General features: G+C 37.2%; 2 protein-coding genes across 6 annotated transcripts in view; one reads left to right on the forward strand and one right to left on the reverse strand.

Annotated features, from left to right (window-relative positions):
* LOC111873455 (facilitated trehalose transporter Tret1) overlaps positions 1–3,860 on the forward strand; it is a 30,930-nt gene extending 27,070 nt beyond the window's left edge. For both annotated transcript variants that reach the window (XM_023868192.2, XM_023868193.1), the window contains exons 4-5: positions 1,075–1,365; positions 2,930–3,860. In XM_023868192.2, the coding sequence (XP_023723960.1) occupies positions 1,075–1,365; positions 2,930–3,484 (846 nt within the window). In that variant the 3' untranslated portion in view covers positions 3,485–3,860. The remainder of the gene's footprint in view (positions 1–1,074; positions 1,366–2,929) is intronic.
* A 3,701-nt stretch (positions 3,861–7,561) lies between these two features.
* The window catches only part of LOC111873472 (ankyrin repeat domain-containing protein 13D), a 31,892-nt gene continuing 12,624 nt past the window's right edge, over positions 7,562–26,829 (reverse strand). For 3 of the 4 annotated variants that reach the window (XM_023868218.2, XM_023868220.2, XM_023868221.2), the window contains exons 6-13: positions 24,641–24,824; positions 20,004–20,232; positions 17,954–18,082; positions 17,640–17,790; positions 17,393–17,554; positions 15,092–15,192; positions 14,240–14,328; positions 7,562–8,429 (exon numbers count right to left, since the gene is read on the reverse strand). In XM_023868218.2, the coding sequence (XP_023723986.1) occupies positions 8,180–8,429; positions 14,240–14,328; positions 15,092–15,192; positions 17,393–17,554; positions 17,640–17,790; positions 17,954–18,082; positions 20,004–20,232; positions 24,641–24,824 (1,295 nt within the window). In that variant the 3' untranslated portion in view covers positions 7,562–8,179. The remainder of the gene's footprint in view (positions 8,430–14,239; positions 14,329–15,091; positions 15,193–17,392; positions 17,555–17,639; positions 17,791–17,953; positions 18,083–20,003; positions 20,233–24,640; positions 24,825–26,829) is intronic. The other variant, XM_023868219.2, reaches the window with a different exon arrangement.

Raw genomic sequence — 26,829 nt, forward strand, 5'->3', positions numbered from 1 at the left:
CAACAAGCAAGGTAATCATACTATGTATGCCATCTGTTTTAGCATTAAGAAGTCTGCATTTTGTCCGGATTGTATTTGTGGGTTTCATAAGTGTCTCAGAATAAATAGCAATTACTTCCCTGAACAACATTAATTGATGGAGAGACAGTCTGTTTTCTGTAGGGTAAAAACAGAGCTTGAAATATATTATTTAGACCAATTTTGGGCTTTAAAATGTTAAATAAATGGTGTATACGGATTTGGACTGGATTCATCTGGCTCAGGATAAGATCGACTGGCAGGCCACTGTTAACATGTTGTAAATAATGAAACTTTAGGTTTCATAAAAAGCATATATGATAACTTTTGAACATCTACTCATTGAGTTGATATCAGCTACCTGGATGGCTCTGAAATGTTAATGGATACAATTTGACACATTTTATATAATGGACAACAGATGCAATATACAGTCCCTATAAGAAGGCTCTGTGATAATTTGGATGTCACAGGTACATTAGCAAGAGATATGTGCTCGACTAAAGTAAACCACGTACAAAAGAACATGTCAATACATAATAACATACATACACGTAAATACATAATTACATACATACACACATACATAGGAGAAAATTTTACAAAATCATAACAAACCTTACATTAACAATCACACATTATACATTACAGACCAAGGATGCCACATTATGAAAATAGCGTGAATAATGACAATGTGCAGAAATAACATATAAATACATTGGCATATGGGCTGATGCAGTGTGGCAATTTCAATCAATTAATGGTTGCCTGAGGATGGCTTTGTAGGGCCAAAACATGTTGCAACAATTAAATTAAAAAATGTGATTTTAATGACATTTTATAAATTTCAAACATGACTCTAAATGACATTTTAAAATAATAGGTTGTGTTGCATTATAGATGGAAGCAAGTGGATGAGTGATACAATACATTAGATAAGGTAAAATAAAATGTAGCCTCTGCGAGTTAAACAGCCTAGGAGCAAACAGCAATATACAATGTTACTTATGAAAGTATACTGGAAACAATGTTCAAACTGTAAACTCTTTTGTTCAGGAGTTGTTGCACTGTGAGAAAGGTCCTGGGGTGCTGGAAAGACTGCAGGGTCTCTGCGACCATGAAGCCTTTCTTCCACTGTTTCTGACTGGTGCCATCCGTGCTCTTAGCAGGTTTTGTGGGCTGCGTGCTATTCTCTGCTATACACAAACCATTCTCCTCAGCTCTCACTCTAGTCTTGATGTTGAAGTTGCAACAGTTATCACTGGAGCTGTGCAGCTTATTGCAACATTGGTAGCATGTGGGCTGCTCGATAGACTTGGCAGGCGCAAACTCTTAATAGCATCTCAGGTATGTTATTTGTGGACCTAGCCAATATCATGTGTCTGCAGCTCAATTTAATTATTTATTTGCAGTTAACTTAATGATGCTGTCAGTAGTTCAGAATACACAGTGTCAAATGGTGAGACGATCAGTGAATAATGAATTGGAATGGATGTGAGAGGAAGCAGTTACAGTCTAATTTGAGGTCCTATTTCAATATATTTCCATATTTACCTAGAGGGACCGAGGAAAACCACAAATTTCATCATCCATGAAGCAGGTCTCTGGGCTAAGTTTTGCTGCTCAATGATGGGCAATAAGATTGTCTTCTTTGACACATCCAGAATGTCTTAGGGACCAACCTAGTCTCCCACCTAACGAGTGCCAGAGGCTCTTTTCATGGAAACAAAGGCAGTCAGATCATGAAGTTGGTCACTTTTCTCAATGTAGTGCTGAGTTTTATATCCATTTTCCTTAAAAGCATTCATGACATGAATGCTATGCACAAGAACAACTTTTACCTTTCTTGTAAGATTTGAAGTTTTCATGGTGATGACAATGAAGAATACCATCTTCTGGGATGTGGCACTGTGTAGATCTTGTGTGAACCGATGTTTCAAAGGAACGTCTCGTCTCCATTTTCAGGGTAGAAAAATCTGCGAGCAAGGAACCAGCTTGAGCAGGTGGATGCAGTCAGTTCACACAAGATCTATGAGGTGCCACATCCCAGAATACTGAATTCTTTTACCTTTCTTTTTTCTTACAGTTATAGGTGATGTGAAGTGATATTTAAGATTGCTGAAACTTAAGAAGATTGTAAACTAAAGTAACATGTACTGACACTGGACCACACTATCCAATGAACTAGTTTACAGCAAAAGACATTCTGCTAATTTATTATCATAGCCTTATTCTAATACTTTTTCTGTTCTTAAATGATTGTTTGTCAACAACATTGAAGAGTGATTCATTCTTAGGCTATTTAGTAATCCTAGTTTAACTAGCCAGGTTCTATAATGTCAAGTATCATAAGACTGAATGATAAGAAGGTATAGATCTGTAAAGCCACAGCCAATTTCAAAGTAGAAACCTAGCATTCACCTGTAGATTAAGAGTATTCAGTCAAGACTGCTGAGATTTGAAAAGAGCACAGTCCAAATATAAGTTCTGAGTGACACAATACAATCTGTTCTGGTATACAACAAATGGTACAAGTATGAATGTTATGCTGCAATAGGACAAGGCAACAGGTTTTCATAGAGTGTGCATCACCCATACTGATTAGTGTCGTAAAACCTAGCCAGAGAAATTAAATAATACTGCAAGCTATATGAAAGTGAAATGAGAGCTGATTCAATACTACCAAGTGCCATTTGATTCAGACCTGAAGTTGATCTTTTATGACCAAAATACAAAAACTAAACCAATAAATAATGCCTCAGTAGGTCTTAACAGCCATGGTGAATGGACTATTTTCAAACCAATAAACCATCTGTACCACTGTGTCTAACTGCAAGGATGGATTTCTGAAAGATAATGCTTTCAAGTCTTCAACTCATTTATAGTTTGCACTATATATTTTCTGTTGCAGGCTATAATGGGACTGTCACTGGTAGGTCTTGCCTGTTACCACTATTACCATGAAGATCTCAGAAATACTCATGGAACTCTCGTTGGTTGGCTTCCTGTTGTGGCTATTATGGTGTACATTATAGCAAATTCAATTGGGCTGGCTCCAGTCTCTGGAATACTCATCGGTGAACTGGTGCCTCAGCGACACAGAAGTATTGCAAGTTCAATCACCGGTGCAATCAGCTGGCTCAGTGCTTTCATAGTCACAAAAACCTTCCTGGATTTAAGGTCAATTCTCAATCTTCATGGTACACTGTGGCTTTATGGAAGCATCTGCCTAACTGGCATACCATTTGTATACTTCTTTCTCCCAGAGACTCGTGGTATCTCACAGTATGGCATTGAGGTACTTTTTAAAGCAACCAAGGATCATAGTAATAAGATAACTGAAACCAAAATGGGTCAAAGTAAGTGCCTAATGGTTTTGCATGTGCATACTGAGAAAGCAAGCATCTGCGATGAATGCTTAACACAGAGCAGTGAAATCAGCAGTCCAGATAATATTTCGGTGTGATATCTTCAATTCCATTCTTCTTAATATGTAACCGGTGACATTCCATAGCAAACTGTTTTGCTATCCTTGTTTCAGATAATGTAATCACAAAGTGAATACCTGTGTCAGTGAGTGATAAAGTGAATAAATATGACTGTTGACAGAAGAAACTAATACCCTTTTTAAGCCATGACCCAGGTGAATTGTTTTATATATATGCATATATATTTTCATGTATCATATTGAACTTTGATGCAAACTAAATCCTCATCTTATGAAAGTGATGTGTTACTTGAAAGGTGTTCATTTAGAGGGTTTGACTTGGATACATTTGTAATGTACTGTGTTCCCATAAATCAAATTGTGCTCAGACATACAATAAAATTGTTGTCTTTCATTTTTGTAAGTGAATCATTAAACAAAAATTAATTTCCTATTAATTTAAATGAAATAATTACAGAAATAGGGGTTTGAGATAATACTGTGGCATATAGACCTGTTCCTAAGCAGCGACTCTGTAAACAGCGGCCATTCCTAGGTAATGCCCGCAACATTCATCCATGCAACAATAGAACAACTGGGTTATGCAACCCATTTCTAAGCACTGGATTGGTAAACATGCCTGTAACGATAGGGGTATTGTTGGAAACGGTGTTTCCTATTCAGTCCGCACAGTGGCTATAAAGAAGACTTGAGGTGAGAATCAACAGTCAAGTTCCAGAGTTCCAAGTGAGCTGTTAGTTGAGAGCTGGGTTCCGCAAGGGAGACTAAGATGATAGTACTAGGAGTTCAGGCATGGAGTGTTAACCAGTGGGAAACGGTGTGACCACAGAAGCTGAAGAATATCCACTGTGTTATATCTATTGCCAGGAAACGACTAGTGGAGATAGTCAGTGTATGTCAGTGAACTGTAAAGTGTAGTTCCAAGTGGTGTATACAAATGGTCAATAAATCCTCTTCACCAATCCACACCCCATCTACAGTCACAAACTCCTAAATATGTGATACTATATGAATAATAGTGAGGAAGGTACATACATATTGTATTTATTTATGATGAGTATTAGAAATTCATGATGAAACAAAAAATATTTGAGATATACAGTAAAATTCCTATTTAGTGAATTTCTAGGGAATGGCTTTTCTAACGTTAAATAAGGGGTTTCACTAAATAGGGGTTATTTAAAAATTACTTTTAACTACTTACTACTTCTAATTCTAACTTCCTAACTAATTGTAAGCTTCATCCTCTTCATAAGTAACATTAAACAAAAGAAATACTACTGACAAAATTCAAAACTCAAACACATCATTTGTCAAAGATTACAGCTGAGAGTGATGATTAGTGGCAAAGAGGAAACATGAGTGCTGGTTGTTGTTTCAACCATGATTAAACTATATCAATGTATCAGCACAAAGAGAGACCATTGATTGCACTAAGTGTTGGTTATTTAAAAGGTAAAGCCATCCCTGCAGCGTGCCATGGAGGCCCATAGGGTTGCGAGACATCGAGGCTCTCACATTTTCAAGACAGTTGGTTCACAGATGGCGGTGAGGTCGTCACCCTTACATGTCAGTTGCCTTTAACCCCCATGAAGATTCCTGGTACACATTTTGTTAGAGGCTGAGTCAAACCCAGAGCCATAGTGCAGCTGGAAGGATTAGGTCAATTGAGAAATCCAAAACCTAATCAGGAATCAAACCCATAACCTTCCAGCTTGCAGTATAGTGCTTCAACTAACTTTGCTACTGCGTGCCCCCAAATATGGGTTATTTACTAAACAGAAATTCATTAAACATGGGGAAAAAATATATTGTTTGTATGGGACTTTGGCTGAAACCAAAGGAAATATTCACTAAATGTGGATTTCAGTGTACCACACAAAAACGGTTAATTTTATGAGAACAGTACACAACAAATTTAACAGTATAAAAGTGGTATTTACTGTGTCAGGAGTGGGAGGGGTGATCGACAAGATTAGCAATATGTATGTCATGTTGCAGCAAAAATGCATTATGCATACCAAGAAAGTGGTACTAATTTTTCAAATTTGTTAGTGTGCAAATTCAGTAATCAAATATTAACAAAATATACTCTATTTTACCTGTCTTCTTTCTGCCCATCTCTCATCCATTGTTTATTTTACCTTTATTTTATCTAATTTTTGTTATATATTTCCTTTTTTACTGACCTTCCTTTCTCCTATGTTTCTCAGTTTTTCCCTTTTGGCATCCACCCTGTGGTAACAGCCCTTTCCAGGGCCACTATTCTTATTGGTCTGCTACAGTTCTGGTCCCTTTCTATTCCCTACATCAGTATTATTTTTTCTGAACCTGGCTTACTTCTCTACCCTGAAAATGGAAGCAGCATGTTTCTCCAAAATGCTAGCACTTATCTACCAAACTATGCCGTGCTACAGCCCAGAAGGCTGTGATCTTAAGATTCTCACTGGCTTACAAAATTCAGAGAACTGCACCATTATCATTTTCATATTCTGTTATGTACAAAACATTTCTTCTTGCAAAATATATGTTTCTAATCCATCTCCATAGCAAACTACACATGCCTAGCCTCAACAGTTTTTCAGATATTGCTACAAAATGGAAAACTAAAACTAATATAGATTTTTTCAGGCTGTCACATCATCTAATTCGCATTGCATAAAATGATCACGATCATGAACAAGTTAACATATTCTCAAAAAATGTACAACAAAAAATGTCAAGGTCTTAACTGCACTAGTGCCTCTGCCACCGCAGGAGTTTGCATTTCTACAGTGTTGCTATTATCAATGGTAGGTAATTAAAATGCAAGAAAACACAATATACTCCAATGACATGACATACACACTAAGTTTTAAGAAAGCCTGTCAACTCTTTCAAAAGTTACTTGGGACAGACAAAGCTACATATGGACATGGTACCATATAAAAGAAGAAAAGTATAATAAGTATCAAATGTAAAAACTAATACATATATACGTACTGTAAATTCCACTGGATATAGATTTAAGCTGCATAGGTCTCTTCTGACAAGAAACACCTATCTTCGTCACTCATCTTCACGATCCTTTGCATTCATATAAATGAAAGTTGTTTCAACAACAAATACTGGAACAAATTCCTGTTACATAAGAAAAAATATCTGAATATAAAAACTGAAGTTACATGAGAATCCAAGGTACCATAAGCCGCACTTGAAAACTATTATGTTCCCGGACTACAGACATATAAAATTTAAAATTTCTAAATGTACACCAGCATTCTTATACCGTCTCTCATTTTATATGAACTTATGATAACAATGAGTACGGACCACTGGGGAGATCAGGGACAAGAATGAGAGACAAGCGACAGATAAGCTGGTCAAGCGAAGTGACTGGGAAAATACAAAAGACTTAGGAAAGCTCTGTCATAAAATGCTACACCTTGTACAAATGTCAATGGTTGATGACAAGGGATACAGTGTCAGTGTCTTAAGAAATGTTTATTTCAACAGTACTCATAATAACAATGGAAATGGGTAGTGAACAAAGAAATCCAGAATAGCAAACCGTCACTGGCCCCACAAATATATCAGTAATTCTAAGGACCTAATATTTATTTGTTCAATGTCAGCAATATTTCACAAGACCTGATTACACTACTCTAACTGCCATAATTTGTATTAAACCCGTAAGCAAATACAGGTACTCTTTCTTACATGAAATTAAAATAAACACATCTGTGTACATAAGTTTGAAAGCATTAGTTTTATTATAAGAGGTTAATTAATTCTGTCCAGTGTGACTGATGGGAGTTTTTTCTCCTTTTTAATATTTTATCCTTAACATGTTTCGGTCTTATAGATAGCCCATCTTCAGAATGATATCAATACAATTAGAAACCACTATTACAATATGTTTTGTGAATATTAATATATACATACAATGTTATCATAATACAAGTAATACAAAATCTAATGCTTTTAACAACTACATCGACTTGTACTAATGTGTTAAAATATTTATAAATTACAATATTTTTAAAAAGATTTTGTTAAAATTTTTAAACCAAATTTGTTCATGTACTTTTTATTTCTTCTCTTTGAAGGAAACCCCATCAGTCACACTGGACAGAATTAATTAACCTTTTATAATATTGTTAGTGTGATGGACCAGAATGAAACAAATCAGAAATTTCAGAAGTTATTTAAACATACTGGGACCAAATCCCCATATTATAAAGGTATTAAGAAAGGAAGCACATGTGAAATTAGATTTATAAATTATCTTTGTTATATGGAAATGTTTCAGATTATGATTTTATAATATAATGAACACAATTTCATTGACAAGCACATATGAGATAGAAATCCCTATGCAGTAAAAGCAACAATCTTACACTGTACATTATTTTTACATAGTATAAATAGATAGAAGAGTTATTTCAGTATACTGTGAATATCGTATAAATAGATCAGAACTTGTCAACTGATGTGTCAAAATGCAATGCAGGCCTTTCATTTCATGAAAAAGGACTGTGGGTCCCATGGTGAGGAAGTATTTCAATTTACCAGTACTTTTATTCTCTCCTTCAATGCCACATGTCATGGCTATGCATAACATTGCACCACTGACAATTCCATTTCTAGCTTCAGAAATATGCAAAGATGTGAGATGACACCTCACATTAATCACAGGGTGACAGAATGTCAACACAGCACCTTTACTTCATGTCACTTCTCTGTGAGTGAGAGCTGTAACACTTGTTCCAGCATTTCCTCTTCCTGTCTCCTCTGTTGTTCTTCCTCCTCACGTTCACGCTGTGAAAGGACTAAAGCCATCTGCAGATCATGATCAGATACTATCAGGCTATCAGGAGAATCAGCTTCCCCACCCTCAGGACTAGCACGAAGAGCAGAGGAGCCACTATCAGGGGAAGTGGTGAGGTTCTGCTGGTACAGGGCTAAGCTGGCCTGGATTGCCCTACAAAGCATAAAGAGGGTGTTTGTACATTTGTACTGGTTCAAAACAGGAATATTTTGTGAAGCAGACCTTGGACAACTTCTGTAAGTAAAAATGCCATAAGAAAATGTTGGATTTGAGGTTCTTAAACAATGACCTTGAAGGGAACATACTGCCTCAGTGTTCATGGTGAAAGAGTAAGTAAGCAAGCAAGCAACAGTAAGGTTTACTTCTTCCTGGTTTTATGCATGGCTTATTCTTCAACCCTAAAGATGGGGCCAATACAATACTCTGAAAAACTGGTGGACTTCTACTGGACTATGTGATGTTAAATCCCAGAAGATAGTACTTAGCGTGAAAAGAAAGGCTGGACAAATTAAGCATCAAGATGTAGGGGCATGCATTACAAATGATAACATGATTAATTTGAAACCTTTGAAAATGATGATGGAATAAATGATTATTGGGAATACCAAGGATAAGGTACACAAAAATCTATTCTTGCAAAGCTATTATAGTTACCATACTGTACAGTCAGAAATTACTTTTTCCTGTGTTCTATTAAAATATTCACCATACTGAAAGATGTTTAAAATCAGAGTTGCAGATTTTAATGATATGCAATTTGTATCATGTACACAGCTTTTCTACAATTAACATTTCTGAAAATAAAGAGCATAAAGTTCAATTAGAGCTTCATGTAAAGTACAGTTTAGACTGGAGCAATATGATCCTAATTAAATGTGGCATGATCATACGGGCATCAACACAACAAACTCCGTGATTTCAGTCTGCAAGCAAACTATAACGACCGAGCCATCAACACAACAAACTCCAAATAAATAAACCAATATTACTGCATTAACATTTGTTTATTATTCTATATTTGCTACATGTTTTGAACAAACTGGTTCATTATCAGGCAGTTTTCATAATACAACGCTTATTGCTGGGTTGTGTCCTCTAATAGTATTGATATAAATATAAACATTTTTTGTATGTCTTGTCATGTTACTAAATTGATGTTGTAATATTAGTCTTAAGGGTTAAAATGTTAAAATTAGCTGTTCATTATTAATTAGACTACACTGGAATTATCTTTTAAGTAGAGTGAGTGCCCATAGTTATTTGTCGTAGAGTAGAGGGCAGTTGGGTGTTTTGTATCTTGTGAGTCAGCATTGTTTTAGTCCATTACATACATATTATGTGGGTGGTCACCCATGTGCAACTGATGCTACAAGTTTCATATATACTCTGTATTCCTTTCTGTGGTGTCAAGATAGGCTGTGGTGGAATCTTTATGTTTTTGCATGTGTGTTGTATATGTTGTGTCTTGTGTGGAGATATCACTTCTTTCCACTACTGGATATTGTGGTTGTTCCTGTTCTATGATTTTATGACTCTGTTAGGGTCCTAACAGGATCAGAGAACAGGAACAACCACAATAATTAACAGTTAATTTTAACATTTTGATAGTAATAATGTTTTAACATTTTAACTTGTTAAGACTAATATTACAGCATGAATTCAGCAACATGACAAGATCCATATAAAAATTTGTTAATGATATTTATATCAATACTCTTACTAATATGGATCCATATTAGGACACAATCCAAAGAGATGTATCATGAAAATTGCCTGATGATGATCCAGCTGCATCTAAACATGCAGCAGATACAGAATAATAAACAAATATAATGACAGTAATATTGGTTTATTTATTTGGAGATTGTTGTGTTGATGGCCATATAATACTACAAAGTGATACACAACAGGATGCATACAATAAAGCTGATTAAATGTGCCTGAAAACTTCCTGTATGGATCTTCAGTAACAAATTTCACTGATATTCATTCAGGACTCTTGGAGATGAAACAAAAGACAGATGGAAGGGTATTCCCTATATGTGTTCACTCTGTGCACAGAAAACACATTATAAGGCCTTCCATGATATTTATTCCCTCTTCAGCACATCTTTAATCCTTGGTTACACTACAGCATACTATGTCTACAATATACAATGCAAAAGTACTACAGGTAACTGGAAAATACTATGCAAAGGAACTAAAGGGATTACATTTCTTCTTTCCGCTTTTTGCTTCCAGTCTGTTGGAACAAAGATAATAAACAAAATGAAAGTAATTTATATATACAGGAGTATAAAGAGTGATGCAGAGCTATAGGTTAATAATCACAGAAGTTGTCGGGGAGACCAAGTGGAGCTGAAAATGTAAATATTATTATTTTTTTCTTCAGATTTTCTTCCATTAAAGAGTTAACAAGGGCCGGGCCATAGCTCAAGTGGTGAGTAGCTGGCTTCCCACCGCGGCAGCCTGTGTTCGAACCGAGGTCTGGTCAAGTGGGATTTGTCGTGGACAAAGTGGCGTTGGGGCAGGTTTTCTCCAAGTTTCCCCTGCCAATCTTCATTCAGCCAATTGCTCCACAATCACCCTCACCTATCATCTGGGGCTGGTACAACAGGCCAGAAATGGCTGCAGTATAAGGGACTTAGTCCCACTCCACTAGCAATAAAGAAAAGGTTAAAAATGTTCTTACACTGATGTAGCTTTGCGTTACTGTGACAGGCAATTTTCACAAAATGGGGAACAATTCTCTTTAACATATCATGTCAACTGATTGGGCACATTACTTCCTATAAGTAATGCCTCATGAGTACACAACACATGATACAGAAATTGAGACATATCCACAATCCTGTGTAGCGGCCATTATGATCATAATGTCTCCAGGATTCAGCCCTTGCAGGAGTTGTGCATGGAAGGAATGCAACTGATTCCCCAGACAGAAAGCCATAATGTACTCTGAGAAGGTCGCTGCAGAAGAAACCTGAGAAGTGCTGGCTGAAGAGTTATTGTGTATGATATCCAATGCATCCCTCTCATCATGCACATTTTGTCTTGCACAGCCAACATAGGCATCTGACATATGCATGCATGTTTCCCCCATATTATGATGCACAATTAAGCACAACAGACCACCACTCCTTCAGTACTGTACTAGAACTCTGATGAATCACCTCGTCCATGCATGCATACACAAACATATACACACATGAATGAAATGGGCTTGAGTTACACAAATATGTAAGGTTTCTGTTCAATACAGAATCACACAGAAATCATCCAGTTAATCAATGCATGAACCATTTCAGTTCTGGTATGTGCCCCTTTGAAGAAAATAATAACAATACTAACAGAAGCCCTACAGTTCAGTTACAGGAGACTAGTGGGAATGAAGTCTTTGTTACATACACATTTTCTTAGTGCATTCAACATTGTTCTCTCAACTGCACAAGTAATATACTGCGTCAAATTGCAGAATGACTGTAAATAATGAATCCTGATAGTAATATCCTATTTTAAGGTACTATCCCAGACACTGCCTGCAGGGCCTGAGGAAGAGGAAGTAAATAACCCTCACATATGTGTTCATATCCATTGTAAACATAACTAACATGTATGAAAGAACATTGCTGCTAAACAAACTTACAAAATGAGAACTCAGTACCCTTTACAAATAATGTATTCATTACACACATCCATCAAACAGGTTGGTGTATTCCCTAGGCTTGAATTTAGGAAGAGTTTTGTCTGAATCTCAACTAGGACACCAGCCATCCTACTGGGGATTTTGTGGTTCTCCTTAACCCCTCCAAGCAAATTCCAGGATAGTGACTTCAAACCCATCAAGAATCAATTACCAAAGATCAACATTCTATGAAAACCATCCTAGGTCAATTAACAAAGATAAAAAATTAATGAAAACCTAGTCAATATCAATTATAGGACTTCAAGGTTTCATAAAATCTTTCAGATCAATTACCAGAGTTCAAGGTGCTATGAAAACCTACCAAAGAACAATTACCAAACACCAAGACTTAATAGAAACCCATTAAATCAATTGCCGAAGAATAAAATTCTACAAAAACCCACTTCAGGTCAATTAGCAGAAATCAAGGTTCAACAGAAACCAATTTCTGATAAATTACTAGAGATACAAGCCTGATAAAAACACATTCAATATCAATTAGCAGAAATAAAGGTACAAAAGAAACTATAAATCAAAGCTTGACAGAAACCCATCACAGATCATTTTCAGAGACTAAGGTTCAATACAAACCTATCCCACAAAATAACCACTGGCAAGAGTCCTGTGACCATATCCTTCAATCATCAGAGGCCAAAGTTTTGGTGATTTTTATATTTTGTGACCTCCAAAAAATAGCATTAAAGGATGGCTACAGTGCAGAAGGCCATGTGTAATTAGTTTTATCAGCAGACTATAGAACTCTGTGTGAAAGATACCAATGAACACTGTTCTACTCCCCTTCAAATTTTAAAATCGGGTTCACCAGCTACCCATTCCTACAGCTGTTCCATTTGCAACCCACAGCACACTTTATACAGGATTTCTTTTTCTTATGCAGCTAAGCACATTTAACACATTGTGTGATCCTCCTTGCTTTTCAGTCCTAGCCATATTTTCTCTTCATACTAGCAACTTCAGCCATTATATTGAAACATCATGCATCATATACTAATAAACTATAGACCATAAAATCAAGCTAGAACATACAGGGAGAGGACAAAATAATGGAAACACTAAAAAACTGAGGAATAGAATTTGTTGGCTGCATTGAAAGAACTTCAGTTGGCAACACTGAATGTCCTTCTTCCATTTATTTATTTATGTTTACAATGCAGCACAGGTGACAGCAGAACTGAACATTCATCTCGCAGATCCTGTTTCCACAAAAACTGTCTGACATGAGCTTCACAAATCTAAAATCCATTGTAAGGCTGCAACTGCAAAACCTCTTATTACTCGAAGTAATGCTCAGATGTTTAATGGTGTCACGACCATAAAACCTGGACATAGACAAATGGAAACGGTCATACGATACAGCCTTCATGCTGTTCCTTACATCAGGAAGAGTTTATGTTTTGACAGCACCCAGGAAAGCCTACAATCTGGAATGCCTGGTTCCAATAGTGAAACACTGGGGAGGTTCTGTGATGGTTTGGGCAGCAATATCATGGTACAGTGTTCTGTTGGTCCCATTATTAACCCTTCATGACCAAATTAATGCAAGGGAGTACATGAACAGGTTGGACAATCAAGTGCATCCCATGATCAAGATATAATTTCCTTCCAAAGAATGATGCAGTTTTCCAAGATGACAATGCATCCATTCGCACACCTGGAAATGTTCTGTCATGGTTTGAAGAGCATGAAGGTGACCTTCAACATTTTCCTTGGCCAGCACAATCATAAGATTTGAACATCACTGAACTGCTGTGGTCAGTTTTGGAGACTAGAATGAGGGACAGATCCCACCTCCAACAGCTCTAAAGCAACTTGAAGATGTTCTTCACAAAGAATGGTATAAAATTCTGCTTGAGACTGTTCAAAACTTGTACGAGTCACACAACATGCCTGTTACATTAGTTTAACCCTACAAGTGCCAAGTGACAACAATATCGACCTTTACAAAAACTGCTACATCTGACTCATATGACATCTGTTGGCATTTTATTCAAACTCCACAGTCAAATAACATTTAGCAGGAATATTCTTTTATATCTGAAACTCTTCGGGAGTGTTTCATACACATTATTCACCAAGAGTAGCTCTGACACCCTAAAATGGTGGCTCACCTCTGTATGAATTCAAGCTGATATTTCTAGGGTTGAATAATATTGTGTGTTGCTGCTGTATGTCGGCTCAGTCAAGACCGGTACCAAGTTAGTCAGGTGTGAAAGGGTAAGTACAACAGTCGTTAAGGGGAAACATCTACAGGACTTACCGTTGTAGCTGCCGTTCTTCTTCTGCATGAATGTTTGGGGTGTTTGGTCGAGATGGTCGCTGGGCTCGCAATGCTTCCCAGATATCCACCTAAGTATGAGATACTTATTAGTATTCATGTATCTAGAGAACTGTGTATAATTTGTCTATTTAAAAAAAAACTGTCCATGTGTGCTAAATAATATTCTGTTTAGCATGAGAAAACATACATCATCTGCTGCTGAAATCCTATTACCCTCCAACCTACCCAACTTCCCATTCTACTAAATTATATTTGGCCAGTTCTCTAGTTACAGCAATCACTGAAAATGTCCTACACAGTATTCTGACATTCTGAGTTCTAAATCTCATGTACTCTTTACAGTATATGAGATTCTTGCAAACAGGCTTCAAATCTTTGAAAAGAGGGATGAAAAGACAATGCATAATATGAATATTCTTTAGATTTGCTTTATGCAGGACGTATGTGTATTTGCAGAGCTGAATTTACTTGCTTTCTGATAGTCATCAAATGCTGATTCTTTTATTATTTTACAGTATTAATTTGTGAATCTTAACTCTTGAAATCTTCCAGTAATGAAATAAAGTAAATCTGTTTACCAATACATATTGTAGTCATGGTGGTGTGAACTAAACACACGAAAGTTATTTTTTAAAAAGTCTGTAAATTTCTTATCAATTTGGAGTGACTATAGTGACTATAATCAACCATTTCCTGTAGTGAGTAGATGGGAAGGGGGGGGGGGGGGCTTTATGAATGAAAGAGCTAATGTTGAAACTTAAAAACATGAAAGTCTTAGACTCATCCTTGAAATGTTATATCTGCACACTGCAAACTACTTTTCAGTAATACCTCATCTTTTTCACTACCAGCTTCAATAAGACTTTGTTGAATTGCAAACTGAAGGAGTTCATCCTCTTCTTCTATGCTGAATTGTCTTCGAACTTCTGCACCTGAAACATAATGTACATTTCCTCAGCTTTAACATACACTTAATATTCAACATCAGACATGCATGGTAACAGCTAATAGATTCTTCAGTGTTCAAGTACTTGGAAAAGAATTCTACTCTACATAAAATTAAGGACATAGTGAATTAGAGAAATACTTGTTACCTTTCCATGCAGAATTCTGAATTTTTCCATATTCTACCTAATGATTAAAAGATACAAACCTATAATTCTACTTCCTGTTTTATATGTGTATGAAACTCAATCTCTTATTCTAAGAAACAACAGACAGATATTTCAGAAGTTTCAGCTGACACTATTACTTAAGTCTACTACTCAATGTAATCAACACTAAAGGTGAACACACTTCTCCCACTGCAAGGGTAGATGATCAAATGTAACGCTGTAATCATATATGCTCAGATGACATAACGATGCTAGAACAGCCTTTCTGATGGCAGGTGCAGATTCAAATTGGCACTGCTGAATTGGCTCCTTTCTTCAAAGAGACAGAGAGTAATCACAAGGGGATATGGGCAGAAAAAAAAAAGAGGGTATGCCAGCACTTCTCAACCCAACAGCTGCATCAAGTACTGCACATCACAATAATGATGCAACACTGCAATGTCTTGGAGGAAAAAGATGCTTATATAGTAGCTATTACTGTTTCCAACGCAGGGCAGGTTACTCTACCAAGTAACACACAAATGGCACATGATGGTCAAGCACTAGCCTATGACTGACGAAGACCATTATATGCATCGCTTTCAGATTACCATTACTGAGTTTTGTTATCTTCTTCCATGATGAGATAAGGGACCACAATAGTGGTCATCTAAAATGCTCCTCATAGACTGAAGGTGTTTCAAAGTAAGTGCAGAGTAAAATATATGAATCTAAGAAAGATGATGCAAGATGGACTAGAGGAACTTATACAGGGTGTCCCAGGAGGAATGTGCCAAACTTCGGGAGGGTGTTCCTTATGTTAAAGTATGCCGATATAACCCAAAACACCTATGTCCAAAGTTGAACGGTTACGGAGATAATGGCCCGAGAAAAGTGTGGTCTTCTAGCGGGTCCACGGATTATACCTATCAGCTGAGAGGAATTATCTCTGTTTGTCCTTGACTGCCGTGATTCATCCTATCCGTGCTTATGGAGTTGGCTTTATCAGAACGCGCAGTCAGCACGTTACGTCATCGCTTACCATTCATGTGTCATGTACAGTGCTTGGAACTCTTAACGACAACTTTGAGATGGCATGCGAGTTTTTTGTACTTCAATTTTATGGCTTCATGTCACTCACAAGTTAGTTTGATGTTACGTACATTATTAACGTTACAGAATCCACATATTCCTGCCAGTTTTAATATCTATTTTGTAATCAACAAGTGTGTAACCCCGGTCAAAGTTTGACACTTCTCTGGCCATTATCTCCGTAACCGTTCAACTTTGGACATAGGTGTTTTGGGTTATATCGGCATACTTTAACATAAGGAACACCCTCCCGAAGTTTGGCACATTCCTCCTGGGACACCCTGTATAGAGAAGCTTACTATACTTAAGCTAATATTTTATCGAACAGGATAATGTGGGTGGGGCATGTAGCAAGTGCAAGTAAAACTAAAAGCACACACAGAAACTTGGTCAAACAGTCTCCAAGAAAAAAAAAAATACTTGGAAGATCCAGGCACACATGGGAAGATAACACTTGAATGGAGCTTAAATATAGAGATATGGTACGCAGTGGATTCAACTGGCTCATGATAAGGTGAACATTGCAATGAGCTGTCAGATTCCAAACATGCCTGGAATTCATTCTGGAATTAGGACCCATAACTTTCAAGGCAGACCTTGTCTATCATGGAGTTAGACATACATTATATATGAGCATTAAAAAAGACCACTGCTATGAATATGGCATGTAACAAGGAGTCTAACATTATAATGAAAAATATTTAATGCACTATCAATTTAATAATGTTAAATATAGGAATATATGTAATTTCATTGTTATTATTATGAATGCTATAGTAATGTTATCTTTCAGATGTTTCTATTCTTAATTTTGTAAACCTTGCTTATATTTAACTGATGAAAGGCTTTAGCTATGAAGCTGAAAGAAAGGCATGTGATCCTGGCAATTACCCTGGAGAGACTGAGGAAAATCATGAAATATCACACTCAGATTACTCATACTCACCTAATTTTGAGTATGATGCTGGAGGAATGAAACAGCTGTCATCCACAACACACGTAATTCTGTCTTCTTCCATAATTCTTGTTATTCCAGGAATTTCTTCATCCAAACCAAATATGTTGCCAAATGTTATCCTCGCATTGAGTACATGAAACAGTGGGATTTCTGAAAGAATAAAATTATACCCATTGTGGAACTCAACCACCTAAAATAATGAGGTATGTGGTGACAAAACAGAAAAAATTCATACCTATTTTAACTGGAAAACCTGCCGGTAGCTGCATTTGAATGAAATCTTTGAGTTTTGCAAAGTGTGAACTGGAAATTGCCATTAAGTCTACAATCGGCATTATTTGCTCTTGTAGACTCAAAGGGTAGTTTTCACACAGCCAAAGCGTGGCCTGAAATCACAGTACAGACATCAATAAAGTAAACATTTTCCAAATGCACACTTCATGAATTTCTGTTAAGATGCTATTATGGAGGACCTGATGAAAGTCAGATGTACTTCTAAAGTTCTATGCTGGGGTATGCTAGGACAATAAAGTTAAGAAATTTAATTACCTTGAATTTCTGTATTTTTGTATTAACTTCTTTTGGACGGCCAATATCTCTTCCTTTCAGGTCCACTGTATGATCGAAATACTCCTCAGGTGTAATATTGCAAGGGTTGCCTATATGACTGTATTCCTCCTGAAGTAAAAATATCTAATTTAGGAGTGTCATTTACAAAGAAATTTGCACTAAAATATGCTGATATATATACAAAATGTAAAACACATTCTTTTCTAAGTTAATTTAAATTCTATTAATTCTGAGCAACAACTAAAGAGAATTTTAGAACTCTACAATACTGTGACATATTTCAGTCATGGCATATTTTATATCCTCTCATTTGCACAGAAGAATAATTTTGACTCATGATTTCAATGGTTGTAAAATGTGGCCTCTTAATCTGATGAAAGGCTATTTATTACAAGTGTATGAAAATAAAGCACTCAGGAAACTACGTAGGTCATACTGAAAGTCATGAGCAACAATTTTTTCTAAAGTAACATGGTTTCTTATTGACAAACCAAATACACCACCTCAATCTACAGACGTTTCTTTGTTTTCCCACATAATTGCCACTTCTTTGTACACATTTCTCCCAGCGTTCTGGGAGTTTGAAAATTCCCCTTCTGTAAAATTCCATTCCAGCCATCCGAAGACACTGACGCACTGCTTTCTGAATTCAGCGCGCTTATGGGTTCAAGCAGTGTTCGAAGATGGGTGAAACATTTTAAAGATGGGAACACTAGCATCGAAGATGAGCCTCGGAGCGGTCGTCCTTGAACAGCCTCAACTGAACGCAACAAGGAAAGTGTGAATGAGATCATTCAAGATGACAGGTGTGTGACTGTGGACACAATAGCCCAAAAACTTGGAATAGGGCACAGTGCAGTATAGGAGATGATTGAAAGCTTGGGCTATAGGAAAATTTGTGCTTGTTGGGTCCCGCGGTTATTGACCGAAGACCCCAAAGGTCACATTGGAAGCAACTGCAAAGATGGGGTGGGAAGTTCTTCCACACCCCTCCTGTAGCCCTGATTTGGCACCCTCCGTCTACCATCTTTTCGGATTTGTGAAGGATCAGCTGCGTGGACGTTTTGAGACAAGGGAGGCAATTCAGAAAGCAGTGCGTCAGTGTCATCGGATGGCTGGAACGGAATTTTACAGAAGGGGAATTTTAAAACTCCCAGAACGCTGAGAGAAACATGTACAAAGACATGGCGATTATGTGGAAAAATAAAGAAAGGTCTGTAGATTGAGGAGGTGTATTTGATTTGTCAATAATAAAGCGTGTTAGTTTACAAAAAATTGTTGCTCATGACTTTCAGTATGACCCTCGTGCACTGATCCAAGTGAAATGAAGTGAACATTTCAGAATTCCACACAGAGGGAACCTCTGAAATGTTTACAGGTCATCTAATAGTGTTAGGATGGTGAAATCGAGATTACTCCGAGCTGGGCATATAGCTAGGATCTGGGACAAAAGATACATATCCAGTATTTTGGTGAGAAACTTTCTAGAAAATGTACATCTATACATCCACTCTCCCATATAGCTTCACAGTGTAGTGCTTAATTAGTTAAGCACAGGGACAACTTTACCTTTACCCTCTTGAAAAGTGGTTCACTTTTGAGTACTAAGAAGGAAATGAGATGACAACATTAAAATGGTGGGTGGAAATGTGTTACAATCATGGACAATGGCAGTCCTCAGTCAGTGGTACTGAGTCTACAGACCCTCTTTGTGGGTTATTTAATGATGCATTTTCAGTATTGAGACTGTATAGTATCAGACAGCAGAATCACAGATCAGTGATTAATTGGAAAGTATTTAAAAGGATACAGTCATGATCTAATCAAGTTATTATCCTGGCATTTACTGGAGGCATGGAGGTAAACCATAATAAATCTGTCAGCACAGTTGGTGTCCTGACTGAGATTCAAACCAAGCACCTCCTGAAAACAAGTCTAGCGAATTACCTCTAGATTAACCTGTTCAGTTCTTCAGTCCTATTACCAGAGTCACTGTAGGTAATGTATGTAATTCAGATAATACACATACATTGTTTGTTTCTGGAAGAGCGGTCTGCTTCTCCTCTACCTCTGCAATACCAAGGAATGACTGCAGTGGTGTCTTTGGTGCTCTCGCCTTCACTTTGTCTGTCTCTGTGAGGTGTTCAGTCCGAGTTTTTGTTACTAGTTCAACATTGCTTGCTCCAAATACTTTACAGTCATGCCCATTCACTGGTTCACATTTATCTGACCGCCAGCCCCATATACCAGATTTATTCCTGTAAAACATAATTTAAGGAAGGTTCATTATGCCAATTTTACATTCTAGACAATACTGTTACAGTGATTTAAAACTGAAGGATGGGATGGGTGAGATAAGTAACACACATTAAGGAAATGATAAATCCTTATGCTAAATTTTGATCAGAACATCTTAAGAAAGAAGGCCACCTGGAAGACCTCAGCACAGGAGTAATATGATAGTGAAATGGATCTCAGAGAAACACAGTGTGAAGTTATGTAAATTGTTTTTGATTTGTCACTGAGAAGAATGGAGAATGATATAGAGCATATAAATAAAATCATCAAACAAATATAAAGGACAATTTTCTGATCAAACACTCTACAGACTAACTCAAACTGCATGCTACTACATAATCATCAAAGCAACAAAATAAACCATGAATCAAATCTATAAAAATCTATAATTAAACCGTTAAAATAAATTCTCTCATGTCAAAAAAAGAAAAAAAAATCTGTAGAGACATTATTCATCACAAATATATAACTTTGTGTCATAACTTTAGAGGTCATTCCTAGATCAATTTGAGTGAAAAATTCTGTACCAACATGGGTATTATTCTCAGTGGTTACAGAGCTATGGAGAGAGGAAGTTAAGATGTGAATATGAAAAATACATTTTTATAATAAGAAATGATACTTAATTGTGGTAAATGATTTTACACATCCTGAACTATCACTGCCATAAAAAATATTCAAAATTTCCACCTTCAGCTTCAATACACACTCCTGATTGTTTCACAGATCTCAAAACAGAACAAAGAATGTCTCAGCCTTGTATCCTTAAACAATATCACATGGTTAGTCACTAAGTTATCATCACGGTGGCCCAGGTTTGTTCCCAGGTCAGGCCATGCAGGATATTTGGTGGGCGGTGTCAGGGCAGGTTTTCAGAGTACTTTGGTTTGCCCTGCCAATTTTCATTCCACCAACAGTTCCATGTTCATTTGTCATCCTATCATTGACACTATACAGTCTCAATACTGAGAGCATCATTAAATAAGCAACTTAAAAAAGATAAAATCTTTCATGCACCCAAGTCAAGGAAAGTGAAGTCTGGTGAATGCGGTGGTCAATTTTACAGATCATCACAGACAACCCAGCAACCAGGAAAGTGTTAGTTAGTTATTGGAGAGGGTGGGTTTCCCCATGCACTTAGACCAGTATTGGTCCATTGTGCTTCCCTCTATGATATTCTACCAGTCTCTATATCCTACCAGTACTCGTGCATACCATCAGTCCCGCCAAGCCAGCGAGTTCGGCCTCCACTGGCTCAGTGGTGTCTATAATGCTTCCCCCATCTACCAGAGGCGTTAGTGACTACTGTTGGGCAGGAAACGTCCTTGAATTTGGTTCAGTGATCTCCTTTGGAGATATGAGGTTCTTTTACGTGCCGTAAAGCTACGACACGGGACACAAGGCTTAAAGTCCCTCCCGGAGGACTTGTTCCCTGAATTTTTCCGCCCTTAAAAATTCGACGACCTCCGCTGGGTTTGAACCCGCATACCACGAGTCATGAGTTGGGAACGTTACCTCTAGACTACGGAGGTCGCTACAGACCGACTTACTTATATNAACCAGGAAAGTGTTAATCCAGTTTCTGTGTAATGTGGTCACTGATATAAGGCAGTGCTTTTTCATGGTAGGAGTACATTCATGTCTTGTTGTCAGAGGTACTTCTTCCATTATGCCCTACAGCACATGGTCCACAACTATAAGTGTGAGTTTCTTGTACTGTTTACTCCACCACCAGTACTCTGAGCTTTGTCAGTGAATAAGATGTACTGACAAAGGTGGAGGGTGCAACTAACTGTGGCAATATTCCAACAGCTTACTCAAGTCTCCAGCGGCCTCCGTAGTCTAGAGGTAACGTTCCAACCTCATGACTCGTGGTACGCGGGTTCAAACCCGGCGGAGGTCATGGAATTTTTAAGGGCGGAAAAATTCAGGGAACAAGTACTCCAGGAGGGACTTTAAGCCGTGGGTCCCGTGTCGTAGCTTTACGGCACATAAAAGAACCTCATATCTCCAAAGGAGGTCACTGAGCCAAATTCAAGGACATTTCCCGCCCAACAGTAGTCTCTAACGCCTCTGATAGATGGGGGAAGCATTATAGATACCGCCAAGCCAGTAGAGGCCGAACTCGCTGGCTCGGTCGGGACTGATGGTATGGCAGTTAGACCAGTTCCGTTGCAAAATCCATAGATAAATTCATGCATGCATATTCTTCATTACTAAGTGCAAATGGCATATCTTCTATTCAATTCCCTACTGCTGTACCAATGCTACACAACATACATGGATTGCACAACCTCCTAGTCGCTACGGTACTGCAGGATGGACCTAAAGAGACCTGCATTCCAGCGCATGCTTGCACAGTGACACCCATCAATTTTAGGTAACACTCTATTTTAATCCACTGACAGTTCTGTAACCACTGAGAATCATACCCATGTTGATATAATACAGGCCCACCTCAGGAATAATCTCTTGAAGTTATGAAACACTCTTTATATTATTCATTCACAAGCCAAATATTATGCTGTACAAATGGTGAGAGGTACAGGATCCAAGAGATAAATAAGAAGTTGCAAAATTCCCCCAAGGCATAATAATTTTGGCATGTTTGGTCTGTTACTACCCCTAAGATTTCTCATATTACATGATGGCTCACCATAAGGATCACTTTTGTTTAATTATCTTGAAAACCATAAGACTAGAAGAAAAAGTGCACTGAATATAAAATGTGTATTTCATTTTCCTCTGAAATGTTTATTTGAAATACATTTTGATCCAATAAATACACAGCAAGATAAGCACAGAAATGCATGTCGGTCTTCATGTGTGATGTTTCTATTACTGTTGTCTGATTTTAATCAAAATTAAACTGTTAACAAATTGTATCAACATTTTCCTATATCAAATTCTATTAATATCTGTTAAGCAGTTCTGAAGTTGTTACAGACAGATGGTGAGACAGAGAGACAGACAGACAGAGAGGGCAAAGACAGTAGGCAAATTTTTGCAACTTTTCATTTTAATTGTGATAAAGAAGATCATTGAAGTAAGGGAGTTCAAACTGTCTCAGAGATCTGTCATACCCACTATACTAGTTTTAAATCGTACCAGCACACACATACTGATATGAAGAACAAATATATTTTAACTGCCCACCACAAAATTTGTACCAACAATAAATGAAGTGGTGAAAATGAGATGCTGATTCTTTGTGTACTTTAATTTGACGGAAAGCTCAAGCATAGTTTGCAGAGCTAATGCAGATAATAATAATAATAAAGAAAGATGACAATGCATCAGCCACTCTCCCCTAAGACACTACTCATGATGAGTTGTAGCAGAGATGCAGATATATTCGCCTGATATTTTGTAGATATTCCGATACAACAGTTCAAGGTGCACAGCTGGACAGAGACCAGGTGTTTTAAGAATATCTACATCTTTCCAGGCACATACATCAACACACACAGCAATGACAAGAAGCAAGCTTTCTGCATGAGTTTGATGTCAGAATAGGTTCTATCAACAAGAGTGCTGCTCTTTGGAAAAGCATCTTACTTATCCATCTTCCTGCTTGGTGTGTGATCCATTCAATGAAGGCCAAGTACTGAAAGCCACATCAGAATACAATTTGTGTCAAAGAGAGAAAGGAATCTTATGCAAACGATGCATGTTATAATGACTTCTTTGCAGAAAGTGAGTTCTAACAACTGCTTTAGAAAGGCAGTGTTCATCACCACCACTGACATGCACAACCACAGAAGAAGACTGGGTGAAACTTACTCCCAATTCAGACATCCAGTTCACTGACTACATGAACTGCAATGACAACAAATTAACAACAGAAAGACAGAGTATCAACAAAATATATGATGTTGCAGAAAACAGAAAGGAAGATGGTGTATATAGCGAAGGAGTGATGGAGGAAGTACAATTCCTACATTTAGAGAGGCAACTGCTAGCTTTGAGGCTGTCTGAAAGTACATACGCTCATTCAATTGTGATGATGCAGACCTGGCAAGACTGGATCAAGCAGACAGGGAGTTGATATTTGTTCAACAGACACACCAAGCAAAGCAGACCTATCTTCTGGGCTATTTTTTAAAAAATATACTATTTCTGGTATGTATGCATGCAACTTATATTTGAAAATGCACTTTTAAATTTTACCTCATTTGTTCCACTATGATTTTCAAACTGGCAAAGGCTACATTTATGAATTCATGGATAGTTCTGTACTTATATGTCACATTTAAAAAGAGGTTCTAGAAATTAAATGTCACCATGTTTGTAAACAAAGTACACATGTTTGTGACGTCTGCTAAACTGACAATTATTAAATTATTTCTTACAATCTCCACAAAATACCTTTCAAAGCTGATCTTGTCAGTGTCAATATATGTTGTAACAATTGGCGTCGTGAGGCGGGATGATATAGCTTCTTCACTAGGTTGTAGAAACTGGAGGTCTTCTGCCGAGATCATGCGCATCTGCTCAACATATACCTGTTGTGTTTCATGATCAACTTCCATCATCACAGCCGAATCACCTGCTGAGCACATCAATGTGTGAATCCTACATAAACATACATGCATGTGCATGACAACAGGCGCACGCACATACACACACACACACAGAAGACATAAATCATTAAAAGAAATTCTGTGTGTGTCAAAAAATATCATGTATTACATCGAAACACAAATGATGTTTGAAGTAAGTCAAGGGGTTTACAGTTATTTTTATACAAGGTCAGTAAAACTACAGAATGTTACTAAATCTGGTAAGTAAAAAAACTTGTGACTTGAAAGGGGAGACCAAGAAAGTAAACCTATGAGATCACAATGATGTTCGTGTCTGCGTGTGTGTGTGTGCGTGTGCATATGCACGCAAGCAAATGTATATCCTTTTCAGGGCCAGTCCTTCTTTGACTCTGATACTAGATGAAGGTGAGTGGCCAGCATTGTCTCCCAAGTGCTTTCCCCCTAGGGAAAGAACATACTGGAGATGATGATACTTAGCTTGCAAAAGGACTCACCTTGCTTGAAAAGATGCAACAAAGTGAAGACATTACAAAACAAGTCAGGCTGTACTAATAGCCTTCAGTTTTTAATGAATTGCAGCAAACCTACAGTAACCTACAGAATACAACAACCAACAACTTTACAAAAAATGTGAAAAACTTTGAATGTACAGTAAAACTTGTCAAATTAGAGCCTAGATCAAATGGAAGTCTGTTTGTACCGGAAAATTTCTCAAGTCCTAAGAATATATAGTGATAACCAATGTAAAATGTCAGGTAATAAAAAAGATCTTAGCGCTGAAAAGGAAATGGAAAGTATGAAGTCAGTGGAAAAGAACATGTCATGAACAAAAGTATTATACTTGTTTATTAACAAGATACTAGCAGACAACTGGGAAAATTGAAAAATTGGAAGTGAAGGCAAAGAAACCTGAAAATGTGTACTAATCAGTGATAGGATATATGCAGTATATACTCGTATATCTAGCTTGTTATTTGGATTACAGATTCTACATGGGGTATGTACTGCGCAATGTTTTTATCTGGAAGAAAGTACCAGTGTTATAAGGAAACCTACCTAAAACTGACAAATAATTGGTTCTTTTGGGATTTTGTTATAAGCAGGTTCTACTGAACTGTGGAAAAACCAGAAACTGTTATCACCTGTTTCAGCTGGGTGAAGTTTGAAAATATAGCTTCTATGACAGCGTATCACTGTTGGAGTTGAGATGACTGTTAAAAGTGAGACACATATTGAAAACTACATGCAAATCATACAAGACATAATTATGAAAACCAATAAATCTATAATATCTGACATACACGTATATCATAATAGTATATACATGTATTATTTCTATAGAAAAACAAGAGTGGAGAACTACAATCCATTTTATAACACATAAACTTTACAAATGTATTCTTTGTGATTTTTTTCTGTTCACATATCCTCACTGCTGACAAGTTACACTGAAAAAGATGATGCTACTAATGTGCCTAAGCATATCATCTGTGTATACAGAAGATGTGGAGATAATGACTTCAAGCATTTAAGATCTTGACACTAAATGGAAGTCATCAGCTACATAATCCAGTCACTTTGCTCAACAGAGAGCCTCTAGTACACATCAGATATGAGGCTGGGAGGGCCTTACAGCTCAACATGGTGGGAAAGAGAAAAATTTCCCTTCTGGAAATTAAGCAACAGTTGTCCATCCCATTATCATTCACTCTGACTGAAGTATTCTGTGTTTATTAAACATTACGGAAGTCCAATATTGACAGTGTTGTTTGTATATGCACATGTGCATTTTAAGCATGTCAGCATCAAAGGATATAAACAGTAAAGCTACTGACTGCACTGCATAATGTTAAAGTACATTCGTTTGTTGCTGATACAGCTAATCAAAAATGTTTCATTCTACACGGGCCTATTGATTGGATCCCTAGCCAGCTGATTCAGGCACTGCAATAACACAAGAACTGATGGGCAGGATCAGAACCCAGTCCTGCCCTTTCACCAGTAATAAGTATA

Source organism: Cryptotermes secundus, unplaced genomic scaffold (assembly GCF_002891405.2).
Source record: "Cryptotermes secundus unplaced genomic scaffold, Csec_1.0 scaffold333, whole genome shotgun sequence".
Lineage (NCBI taxonomy): Eukaryota > Metazoa > Arthropoda > Insecta > Blattodea > Kalotermitidae > Cryptotermes > Cryptotermes secundus.